The sequence below is a fragment of the Camelus ferus genome, chromosome 7, assembly GCF_009834535.1.
Source record: "Camelus ferus isolate YT-003-E chromosome 7, BCGSAC_Cfer_1.0, whole genome shotgun sequence".
NCBI classification, from domain to species: domain Eukaryota; kingdom Metazoa; phylum Chordata; class Mammalia; order Artiodactyla; family Camelidae; genus Camelus; species Camelus ferus.
In genome coordinates, this window is record NC_045702.1 from 55,682,561 (window position 1) to 55,695,642 (window position 13,082).

At 32.8% G+C, this 13,082-nt stretch overlaps 1 protein-coding gene and 1 long non-coding RNA gene across 7 annotated transcripts in view; one reads left to right on the forward strand and one right to left on the reverse strand.

Annotated features, from left to right (window-relative positions):
• The window catches only part of LOC116664956, a 104,354-nt gene that overhangs the window by 45,456 nt on the left and 45,816 nt on the right, over nt 1-13,082 (forward strand). For 2 of the 4 annotated variants that reach the window (XR_004321515.1, XR_004321516.1), the window contains exons 3-4: nt 1,783-1,840; nt 8,017-8,073. This is a non-coding gene — a long non-coding RNA (uncharacterized LOC116664956). Of the gene's footprint in view, nt 1-194; nt 268-1,782; nt 2,251-8,016; nt 8,074-13,082 lie in introns of those variants that run through there. The other 2 variants (XR_004321518.1, XR_004321514.1) reach the window with 2 other exon arrangements.
• PHF14 (PHD finger protein 14) overlaps nt 1-13,082 on the reverse strand; it is a 139,350-nt gene that overhangs the window by 4,595 nt on the left and 121,673 nt on the right. Inside the window, exon 19 of one of the 3 annotated variants that reach the window (XM_032483937.1) lies at nt 12,758-12,796. The exons of the other annotated variants lie outside the window; for them this stretch is intronic. Coding sequence (XP_032339828.1) covers nt 12,773-12,796 — 24 coding nt within the window. The 3' untranslated portion in view covers nt 12,758-12,772. Of the gene's footprint in view, nt 1-12,757; nt 12,797-13,082 lie in introns of those variants that run through there. 3 annotated transcript variants of the gene reach the window in all.

Below are 13,082 nucleotides of genomic sequence, written 5' to 3' on the forward strand. Positions count from 1 at the left end.
AGAAAACATAAGCTTTATTTCCAGATAAGCAAGTATAATGGGACCTATGTTTTCTAAGAGAATGAGGTCAGTTGTTTTTACTTAGCTTGCTGTTCACAGCATACAAAGACACATGGTGGTGCAACAGTAAAATAAAGTGAAAAGGTACAGCTAAGCACAAACTTAAAATATTTCTATTATGATATTTTCTTTAGATTTTAAATATTCCTTTAGCTAGTCAGAGAAGGAAGAGTTAATGTGATTGGATTCACATCAGCAGTCAAAATGGTATGTATGCTTTAATAATAGTCCTTTTAACATGTAGTATATACATAGCTTCAGGTGAAAAATAAGAAGACACATTTAACCTGTTCTGTTAGTTACAGAACAAGTGTAGAAAAGCAACATAAAATATACTGTTTCAATGTGTGGTTAAAAATTACTCTTTTATTCATTTAAAACATATAATAGATACAACTCTCAACAGCATTTACGATTGTGCTTTCAATACTGAAAATATGCTAGTGTTGCACAATGAGGAAAAAATTTATCTTAATAACTGGAGAAATACTGACGATAATAAAAATGTTTTAGGCAAAATGAGCATGCTGCATGTGTCAGAATAAAATTAATTAGAGTTTTTAACGTTTTACAATTCCACTATAATTCTTTAAATGGTGCATTTACTTCATAGTAATAAACACTTGGATCATTAAGTAAAGTGCAAAATGTGTGTGATGTGCTACATTTAACAACCTTTGGCCCTTTCTTCTGTACTTCTGCATGCAGTTTTCCAATGCATTGAATAAGCAATTGAAGATCACAATTAAATTTCCTGACTTTGCATATTTGAAATTCTTATTTCATTTAATACAAAAAGCAATTAATATACCATTTTACAACTGAATTCCAACTTTAGTGGGCCATGATAGATACTGAAATGAATTTACAAGAAATGCTTAATTAAATTTACTGTAAAAAGCGTAAGAGGTTTTTTTCCTTATGACAGAAGTCGCATATTTAATTAGAAAGTCTAGGGCTATATTGTAAAGTTAAAGTAACGTAGGAGGTTCTTAGTAAACCTAACCCAAACGTATATGTCATTAAACAAAATGGAGTTATTTTATAAATTCCTACCTTTTTCTCTACTTAGTGATTCAAACAAAAGCTAGTGAATCAAAGTGATTCAAACAAAACCTCCCATTATTTAGTATTATAAAACTATGTCCTTTATTTTAATAGGAAGTAAGACAGATTTCTAATTTCATGTATGAGACTCTATGAATAACTCTGTTTCATTTATTGAGCAGTCATATTTATCTCTCTAGTTTGTGATTCTGGAGCAGATCAAGTGGAAAGTCTTTAATTCCTCCTGTTACTTTTTACTTCTTTGTGGTGGCTCTTGGCAGCACAGAAATGAGTCAGTTAACAATCATCCTGGATTTCCCATGTATGATTTGAGATCAAGAGGGAATCTCTCTGACCTGGAAAGAAAGGCCTTAAGGGTTGGTACCGCCATCTGCTAGGACATATTTATAGTAAAGGAAATAAAGATCAGTTAGTGGAAGGTGAGAATCGGGCAGAACAGGCAGGAAAAAAGAAAGAAAATGAATGATGGATGGTAAGTGTGAGTTAGGGTAAACTCTTAATCATAAACCTAATTCTATAAGCTTCTATCTTCCCACAAATATGAAAAAAGCACAACTTTTATAATGTACATTTTAGGTATTTAAAATATGTTTAAGACATGGTGCAAAACTGCTGGGGCTAAGAGTACCAACATACTCTTTTCCTCTCTGACAGATGAGTTCTTGTATGGTGCGTGTGTTTGATAACCCGTGCGGAGCTTATGTTCTTAAAGGTAAACAAAATTTCCTTCTCTAGTAGACTTCCAGTGTCTAGAAGACAAGACAAGCCTAGAAGTGTATGTTAGAAATTAACATTAGAGGCCCCTATCCTGATAACTTACCTTCATTTATAAAATTTTGGTTTAAAAGATATTATGTGCTTTCAATGAAATGGACAGTGTGGTGACCACAGTCAATAACTATGTATTATCTTTGTATGGTGACACATGCAACTAGGCTTACAATGGTGATTTGTTTGAAATATACAGAAATAGTGAAACACTGTGCTGTGTAACAGGAACTAACAATGTTGCAGGTCAATTATATTCCTAAAACAAACTCATAGAAAAAGATGAGATATGTGGTTACCAGAGGCAGGGAAGGGGTTGGGGAGGGAGTGAAGAGGGAATTGGATGAAGGCAGTCAAAAGGTACAAACTTCCAGCTATAAGATAAATAAATATTAGGGATGTAATGTACAACATGATGAAGGTAATTAGTACTGATTATATTATATATGAAAGTTATTGAGAATAAATCCTAAGAGTTCTCACCACAAGAAGAAAAATTTTTTCTATTTCTTTAATTTTTTGCCTATATGAGATGACAGATGTTCACTAAACCCATTCTGATAATCACTTCATGATGTATGTAAATCATATCATCATGCTATATACCTTAAATTTATACAGTGCTGTAAGTCACAATTATATCTCAATAAAATAAAGAAAAAAGATACTATCTGCTTTTGAAGTTAAGTGTATAGTCAGCACTGATCACAGAAAAAAACTAAAAAACCCTCAAATTCTATAATAGGCCAACATATTTTCAAATGAGAGAGAACAGCACATGTCCAATGTATATGAATTAAAAGTTTATACTGTTCTAAGATATAATATTTAAAGAGGCTTTTCAGAAAATAGTTTTGCATAAATCATCTACTATTCACTAAATGTAATGTTTCAAAAATCTCAAATGTGCTAATATTTATAGACAATATGTATAAACTACTTTTCCCACAGGTACTCAAGGAGAAGAGACATTTCTACATTTATTATTTTTGTGTGTGTGCTAAATATACACACACAGGTTTAAATTCCCAGGAGTTTAAAAAATTCTATCACATTAAAATGAAGCAAAAATGATGTCTAAAAATGTTTGAGATGTGTGAGCTTACCAGTCAAATTATAGTTCCACAGCCAAGAAATTGTGTTACATCAGAAGTTAACACAAGGAGAAGCTGGGAGTTTCATACTCTCCATACAACTTAACCAACTCTTTTAAAATCTGAAGTTATCTCAACCCAAAAAGTAAAAACAGACAAGCAAACAGACAAACCTCTTTGTTAGATGATGCAGAAATAAGTATACTCTGGTTTTAAACATTATAAAGTTTCCTGTCAACACAGTATGCAGAGGTAATTAGTTATAGCAAAGTTTTGACATTTCCGCGATGTGAACAGCTTATTACAGAGTCCATAGTATAAATTAGTATTTACTGCTTGGTAGTAAAATCATACAGTCATTCAGTAATACTGAGTTATGTTTCACACAAGAAATCTATTGTCATGTTTTGGGGATTCATAAAGTTTAAGAATCATTAGAACCAGATTCAACTGTTATGGTAAAATAGTCCCACTTTAGAAGAGTCTGAAATACATTTTGTCCCTTGACTCTTATTAAACGTTTTGTCTCATAAAGATAATCTTAACTCTTGAAGTAAATTCTATTCCCCAAATCCTTCCATTGTTCCTCCTGCAACAATTTATTGAACAACGATTGTATGTCAGACACTTGGGCAAAGTGTTGGAAATAACAAAGATGAATGAAATGTCTTGTGGCCTACAGGATCCCATGTTCCAATGTGCAGACAGGCAGGCATATAATTACAGTATGATGGAGAAAGTATAAAGTATATCAAGCATAAAAATGTGAAGAGAAGAAAACTAAACCATGACAATACATAAGTAGAATTGTTTTTTTAGTGATTAATATTCTAGAGTTGGGCTATGGTACCAAAACACCACACCCTCCTTCATGCTCAAAGATTAATACTGTGAATCTTTAAAATACATACTTTTCAACGTAACTTACATTGACAGCTCTTTTCTTAAGATAAACTCAGTATCAAAGGATTATATCTTTCAAAAATAAACTTATGTTTAGAAAATGAATTTTAAAAACCTTACTCCCAAGTGAACAGATGAAGTTGCTTCAAATATCTCTATTTCAAGTTGAATGCTGTTTTCCCCAGAGTGAACCCATTAATCTTAACAGTTTTATTGTAAATTAATAGCTCATTAGATGTCCAAGTTAACACATTTCCTACGGCATATTAATCTTTCATGGATGAAAGAAAAGTTGATTTTGCTTCAAGAAGAATTAAAAATTCTACTTTAGAAAATTTCACATAAAAATTTCTCTAATAGTGGTATTTCATTATAAGTGTCAAATATAATAGCCACATTTTTATATCTTTAATTACAGATTATCACTTATTTTGCTTTTTTAAGAATAAGATTCAGTATTTTAAATTGTTTGCTTTAAACTGTTACCACAATTAAAATCATGCATTGATATGGTCCTTCAATTATTCAAAAAGGTAAGCTGCTCTGCAAGTACCAAATCACTTACAAAGCTTGCCAGAAAATTTATTTAACCAACCTTTTCTGTGACCAATTAGTTATTCTATAAGTATAATGTATTTCCTAATAGTCCATGATCTAAGCTACTATGGAATATTAGAAAAAAATTTTCCTACAATGACATTTTAAAATATCCAATTTGGAAAAAACATTGAGAGAGCTATGCAAGCCACCTGTGTATCCCACCCTGGTTATCAACTGTGTGTCAGGTATTATAATAGGAACTGAAAAAGAGCTGTGATATATAACACAGACACAGTCCTAGCCGTACGGAACTTGTAATCTGTGACTAAAACAACTGATTACACAAGTATGTATCTGCAATTATGATACGGTTAATGAAAGAAAAGTATAGTGCTATGAAACTTTTAATAGAAGAATGAAGAAGTTTCATAGAAGCCCCCTCAACTTCTTGAAAATGACAAATACGCTGAGCCCTAAAGGATAAGAAGGGGCAGGTCAGGTAAGGAATGGAGGGATGGGCACTCCAGGCAGAGGGAACAGTGAGAAGGTTCAGTCAGTTGACACCCAATAAGAGCGGGGAAAAATAGGAGTGGGAAATGTCATGGAAAGGGAGACAGTACTGGGTCTAGCATTACATAATGCCTATGGATGGTTACTTTAGGTGTACTGAATATTTTCTTCTATGCAATTGTGTAGTGGAGGAAACTTGGGCTTTGTGGTGACTGACAAGCCTAGATTCAAATCCTAACTTTGATACACACACTACTCAAAGCTATGCAACCTTGAAAAAAAAAACACTTATCCTTTCTGGACCCCATTTTCTCCCTCTATAAAATGGTAGTAACTATTACTGATGGCTAAAGGTACTGAATGAAACAAAATGTGAGGAGCAGTACAGGTCCTGACCCATAGAGAGCCCTCAGAAAGCTTTATTCCAGGCTTCACTTTATGATAGATAACATATTTTGATGTAGTAGAAAAATAAAGGGAAAGAATACAGTGTGTGGGAGCACAGCTTTCGTCAGACAAAGTAGTCAGGGAAGTTCCTCTACTAAAAAGGTAACGTTCAGGCTGAGATGAATGATCATCTGTAGGAAGAAACTGTCCAGGCAGCAGGAACAAAGGCAAGGGCCCCACAGTACAGATGAGCTTGGCGGGATGAACACCAGCGTATCTGGCATGAGATGAAATGTTGCCTGTGTAGGCTGTACTGGTTACTCCGTTTGTAGTGAGAGGCCACTGGAGGGTTTACTATTAGTAATACGATTTGATTTTGAGCTTTAAGCTTATTATTACTGGCTGCACTAGAGAAAGAAGGGTAGAGGTTATAGGTAAGAATGAAAACAGGGAAATAAGGCAGAAGACAACTGCATGAGTATAAATGAGAAATGACGGTGGCCTGGAGGACTGTCATAGCAGTGGGGATGGAAAGAAGAACAATATGGTTCTGAGTCAGGATAGGCTGACAGGTACATAAGGGAAATAAACAAAAGACAGTAATTAGGAATGACTCCTGCTGGGCATTCAAAAATGGTAGAAGTGAGTTGGGAAAGACTAAGAGAACTAAGTTGTAATCGGGACGTACATAATATTTTACACTCTTTCACTTATTTTTTTATAAACAGTGCCAATTTTGGAGGAAAAAGGGAGTTCAATAAAATGTTGTTTTCATTAGGAAAAGGAAATATATCAAGTCAAAGTCAAGAATGTAAATCTGAATTCCCAAAGCATCTCAAGTATTTCCAACATAACTAAAACCTTCTAATTCCTAATTTTTAAGTAATACAGATCAAGGAATGTATAGATCATTCCTGTCCTAGACAAATATTTAACTACAAAAAATGTAACCAGTACTAAAGTACAGGGCTATGTGTATGAGCAGGAAAGAACAGTATAGAACAGAGCAGTATAGGATATGTGCCTAAAAACCTTACAGCTACTTTTTCCCTATCAAACATAACAGAATCTTCTTTAAGCTAGGTTTGTGATGATAGGTTAAACTTGTCATGCTATTTTTAATAAACAACTTTACTTTAATATATGGAAGATACATTTTCTTACTTTAATATATGGAAGATACATTTTCAAGAAGGAAAATGCCGTTGTTATCTTGGTTATAAGCTTGCTGCTGAAATGATTTAGATAGTTTCTCTTCCAGACAGTATCAATATCAGGCCTTCCTTTTCAAGCAATGAATTATAGTGGATACTTCAAACCTATTTTATCTATATCGCTTAGTTCAGAAAAATGAGAAAACATAAATATTTATTCTATATAAACAAAACAGACACAAGATGTAGATAAAAATGATCCATTATGGAGCAGTGAATAATTGCTATGCGTATCCCCATAGGAACAGAAAAGGGCATCTAGCATTTCTACTGGCTTTAAATTTGAGGATATGTAAGGTTACTGGAAAAATTTTAAAAACCTGTAATTCTATGTGTTTGGGAAAATATGTGTTTGAAGATCATTATTTTGCATTCATAATAAATTTAACATGTGGTCTGTAGCATACTTTGGAGAAAACTCAATAAAACTGCTTTAGTTGAGAAGCATCTGTAGTAACAAACCAACCTCCTCCCCACCACACACAGACACACAAAAAAAAGTTTAAGAAATCCTAATGTAAAAACAATAAAGTGAAGCTACTTGTTTAAGTAAATTGTTCCTTTACTTTGCCACTTCTTATTTCTAGATATTCAAAAGGCAGTCACCTGAAATTCTGCAGGCAGAGAATTCTTATAGTCTGATAATTTGAGGAAAATATGCTAGTATTTTTTTTTCTTTCATGAAAAAGTAGTTTTAAGTTTTGGGAGACTATGTGGTAAGGAGAAGGAAGTATCAAGTAGGAACAGTGATATCACTAATAAAGTGACATAAGTATAAAAGTTTATAGGTGCTAGAAACAATTTGAAACTAGTTTTAAAAAATGAAACACAGAAATACCTATAACCAGAGATTCACATGCTACACTGATGCAAAACGAAGCTGATAATTTCAAAGAATGAAATTTGTGTGTAGATTAAATTTCCTTGTGGGAACCATATATCCCATTATGCTCTTGATGAAATTCAGACTATTATATAACACAATGCAAGGAAGATTTTAAAGTAACTTATTTTATATCAAAATGACAAAGTATTTCTGTCTATATATGCCAAACAATAAGCCCAATTAGATAATCATGGAAATAATATTTGAGAATTATATAGGCCATGTAAGAGATTTAACTACACATGTACATAAATGAGCACTGGACATCAGTACTCCATAGGGGAAAGATCAATGGACTCGGAGACAAAGTCAAAGTCCTTATCTGGGCCCTACTATTTATCATGGGTCTTCCACAAATCATTCACAAATCTTCTGGAACTCCAGATTTCTTAACTAGAGATAACCCTGAGAAAAAAGAAGTCTAAAAGAATTTGACCAGTTGATCTATAACTTTATAAAGTCACTTCTAGATTTAAATTCTAAGAGTACACTATTTTAAATGAATGAGAAGTAAACCATTAGGAATAACACTCAAGGTAAAACTGGTATTTCTGTCAAATAACTGAGAAACCAATTCTCTCCTTAGGTAAATGCTTGATAATTCTAACAAACTGAATTTTTAAGGGAGACATAACTTGTTCAGGTAAGTCTGACCACATCTGCAGTATCTACTGACCTCTCATTAGCAATAATTTAATATCATATAAAATTCTATAATAAAAGCCTGAATTAAAAATTGAGATGCTTAGAATATACAGTATTCATATAATCCTCTGTTGAAAAAAGTGTGAAATAGTATTATTTCCATATATGATTCCATATTAACCTAGGAACCATAGGTTATAAGTCTATAATCAAATTTATACATGATCCTGTTTTTCTCAAGCAATCTTTTTCAACAATTATATAAAGAGCTTCTGTAAGTTTTTAGGCATCTTTTATCCCTTTGACTATGAAAAATCAAACATACATGTAACAAAATAGTTTGGTTTTGCTCACAAATCTAGATTAAAAATAACATGAGATATACTACTACTTCTACTACTACTTCTACTAATCCTGGTGGTGCGTGTTACCGTTTACAGAGAACTCAACAGGCCAGTCATTATGCTAGGCATTCTACATATGCTGTTCTCTGATATTCAGAATATGCCTTCACATAATTACCTTTACTTTATTGATGAGGAAATAGAAACCCAGAAGGGTTAAGGAATTCACACAGGGTGCCAAAGCTACCAAGTAGAGGAGTAGATGTTCAAATCCAGGTCTGTCTGACTGCAAACCTGATGCTCCTCAGACATATGTCACTTAATTTCAATTTTATAAAAACTGACATATTAAAGAAAGAGGTTAACACACAGATAGTAAACATAACAGAAAATAGTATTGGCTTCTTGACATTTATACAAGACTGAATGTATATCAAAGACGTTTCTCAGGAATTAAACTTTCTTCTTTGTCAGTAACCACATGGGAACAATTTCAGATAATGGCAAAATTTGCAACCATTTTACTGGCACAAAGCCCTTCATTTTATCATAAAGTATAGAAACATCAATCTTATTATATGAACCTCTTTCAAATTCTATTACTTAAAGCTCTTTGTTTGAATTTCTAGTTTCTTTAAATACTTTATGTAGAATTGTAGTTTGTCCATTGTATGGTTAAAAAATTTATAAATCTATAGCTCATCGCTGTTGAACAATGAACAATCACAAGAACTTGAAAAATCTCTACACAAAATTAAGAATGTAAGCAAAATATTACCTCCTCTTAGATTATTTATATTTGCTTCTGAATCTGTATTCATATGCTTAGACACCTAGCAAAAACATAGGCCTGTATATCAGTCAGGAGGTACTATAACAACATGCATGCTCTAGTCTAGATAGAATGTGGGTTCAGTGAGTTTAGCGAGTTGTTTTAGAAGTGAAATTTAATTGGAAAAAAAAGGTTACATCACACACAATAAGAATAAGAAAGTAAGTTTTGTTTTAGTGTTGAGTGTGTAGATATATGTATAGGCTGTGTGTATGGTGAGGTCTTGTAAAGGGCTATGTAGGGGGTGTGTGTAGAGCTGTGTGCAGGAACATCTGTAGAGATGTAAGTAGGGGTGTGTGGAGGAGTATGAGAAGGCTGGTGTACAAAAGTATGTGTTGAATCAAGTATATGCATGTGTATAGGGGCCTCAGAGGCCAGGTCATCCCCACATGCAGATAGGAATCTAGAAGTCAATGCCATTATTATATGGACTTGCTGATCACAATGATGAATTAGTACATTATTAGCAATAGTATGTTAAGTCATATCCTATGGAAATTTTTACTTTAATCAATTCTAGAAACATTTACTATACCTTTTGTACTTTAAAAGGTACCATGAGTTGTCATATTTTTCATTTTTTGTAATTTATTTTCCATTTCTTTTGGAAACAAAGCTAAATGCTTGTCTTTCTCAGACATTTGCCTTTTAACATTTAAAATTACCTATACTTTAGGGTTAGTTTAAAATAGATACATTCTTCATTTAAATATAATACAACTTCATAAAATCCTTTAAATTTGGTTTCAAACCAAAGGCTGATGATTTCTCTGTCTTTAATTTCTTCCCAAGACGAAGCTCATAAGAGTGTGACAATTAGTTACCTTAATTAGTAACCTCTTAGAAGAAAACACAGGCAAAACATTCTCTGACATAAATCTTAGCAATGTTCTCCTAGGGCAGTTTATCCAGGCAATAGAAATAAAAGCAAAAATAAGCAAATGGGACCTAATTAAACTTACAAGCTTCTGCATAGAAAGGGAATTATAAACAAAATAAAAAGACAACCTACAGAATGGGAGAAAATATTTGCAAATGATGCAGCTGACAAGGGCCTAATTTCCAGAATATACAAACAGCTCATATAATTCAATAACAAGAACAAAATAACAACCTAATCCAAATATAGGCAGAAGACCTAAACAAACATTTCTCCAATGAACACATACAAATGGCCAATAGGGACATGAAAAAATACTCAATATATGGAAGAGAATCTGAAAAAAAAATATATTTATGTATAACTGATTGCCTTGCAGAAACTAACATTGTAAATCAACTACACTTCAGTAAAAAATAAGAATTAAAAAAAAATTTTTTAAATGCTCAATATTGCTAATTATCAAAGAAATACAAATCAGAACTACAGTGAGGTGTCACCTTATACTGATCATAATGGCGAACATTAAAATGCCCACAAACGATAAATGCTGGAGAGAGTGTGGAGAAAAGGTGACCCTCTTACTCTGGTGGGAATGTAGTCTGGTGCAGCCATTATGAAAAACAGTATGGAGATTCCTTTAAAAAACTAAAAATAGACTTATCACATGATCCAGCAGTCCCTCTCTTGAGCATGTATCTGGAGGAAACTCTAATTCACAAAGATACATGCACCCCAATGTTCATAGCAACACTATTTACAATAGCTAACACATGGAAGCAACCTAAATATCCATCAACAGATGACTGCATAAAGAAGCTGTGGGGGTGTGTGTGTGTATAATGGAATACTACTCAGCCATAAAAAGAATAGAATAATGCCATTTGCAGCAATACGGATGGACCTGGAGAATGTCATCATAAGTGAAATAACTCAGAAAGAGAAAGAAAAATACCATATGATATCAGTTACACATGGAATCAAAAAATGACACAAAACAGAAACAGACTCAGACTTAGAAAACAAACATGGTTATGGGGCAGGGGGAAGGAGGGATAAACTGGGAGTTCAGGACTGCAGGTACTAACTACTATATATAAAATAGATAAACAACAAGATCCCACTGTACAGCACAGGGAACTATATTCAATATCTTATAATAGACTAAAATGAAAAAGAATATAAAAAACTTGAGATAACAATAGTAAAAATAAGATTTTATCAGAAAAGGTTAAGCTGTGGAGGGTCACAAACCAATCAATTTTGGTTTTTCATCCCTGCAAGAACCAGTATTTGCCCTCTTGGAGTGATATTGCCCCCAAATGAGAATGCACAGCATATGTCATATGGGAAGATTTTAAAAAATACACATAGAAAAATACAACAAAATGTTAGCAGTAGTTATTTCCTTGGTTTATTTTCATCTTTGTATATTATTCTACAATAAGCATATGTGCATATAACTTTCAAAAAAGTAATTAAAATTATGACCATTTACCATGAACATAATTAAACCACAATCTTTTCATCTTAATACCTAATCAGATATCTAGACAAATTTCACTGAAGAAACAACAGAATTTCTCAGTTTTATATATGTAACCTTATATTCATATATATTTATTGATTTTTTAGCTTAGACATCCAAAACATTTGCAGTGTACTAAGTGTGATACACATTGTTAAAAATGGTAAATGCACTTCTGAAAGTTTTCAAAACTTCCTAGGATCCTATAATAATAGAATATAGCAAAAGATATACCCATCCTCACTGCTTTTTTTCCCCTCAAGGAAAAAAGTAATAACCACACAAAAGATTCAAACATTAAAAAAGAAAATGTAATCCATTTTTTTACTTGTGAATGCTGACATGAAATTTCTGAAAATCTGGCTTCAGTAAAGTACAGAATACTTTACTATGGTAGTTGTTTTATATGTGGGTCAAAAATGAATAAATATGCTAGAATAAAGAGATTAAAAACAGCCCACAAAGGCAAAAAGCCTAATCCTGGTTTTTCACCCCAAATAAATATGAAGAGCTCTAACTCCATTCAGCCTGCACCTTGACAAAGATGATCTGTAATTAAAATGCCTACAGACAGCTATTTAGCAGCAGCACTGCACCCATGGCATACAATAGATCTGGCAACTGTGGAAGTCACAACAGCTGTTCACTGTACTCAGCCTCACACTGATCTTAATATGTGATGAGAAATGAAAATAGAACAGATTTTTACAAAGAAAGGACAAGAAACTAGGTTTGAAATAAGATGACAGGAAATTTAAACTGTAGTCAACAGTGTTACTTATGTGAAGCAAATGCTTACTGATTATTTCTTCTGCCGTTCCTCCCCAACCTGTTTTTTAATACCAGTTGACTGTAACAAGACAGGTCTGAATGTATCATAAGTTAATTCTTTATCAGTTTTCATATATCATCCTTTACCTTGGTCAGCCAGCTGAAAATTATGCAAGCTATAAATTAGCTTTAAACAAGCTCTGAATCAGGTTGGAACTGGTTTTCGAATTAAAGAGCCTTCAGTATATTACAAAGTGCTGTCATTTTATTACCTCAATCAATTCTGTGTGGCCTGAGGAGAAAGGAAATGAATGCTGTCTTCATTTGCAATGGGTTTATCTCTTACAGCAGGCTCTGGAAACGTAACTGCAGCAATGAATTGAAAGCTAAAGTTACATTTAACATTGCCAATGCAAGAAATTCTTGCTCCTTAAAAAAGTTGGAGTTTCAAAGGAAGAAAAGGCATTTCTATACTGTGAAAAATATACAAAAAATTAACACTTGATTAAACTTAAATTTTACAGAGTATTAAAGAAATATGGTTAAAGTCAATATTCTATTAAAATAATTTTAAGTGGTCCTCAAATAAAGAAAAAAAAACACAATGGATGTGTTATTTTCAGTGTTTCAGAAGTACTAGACATAATCATAA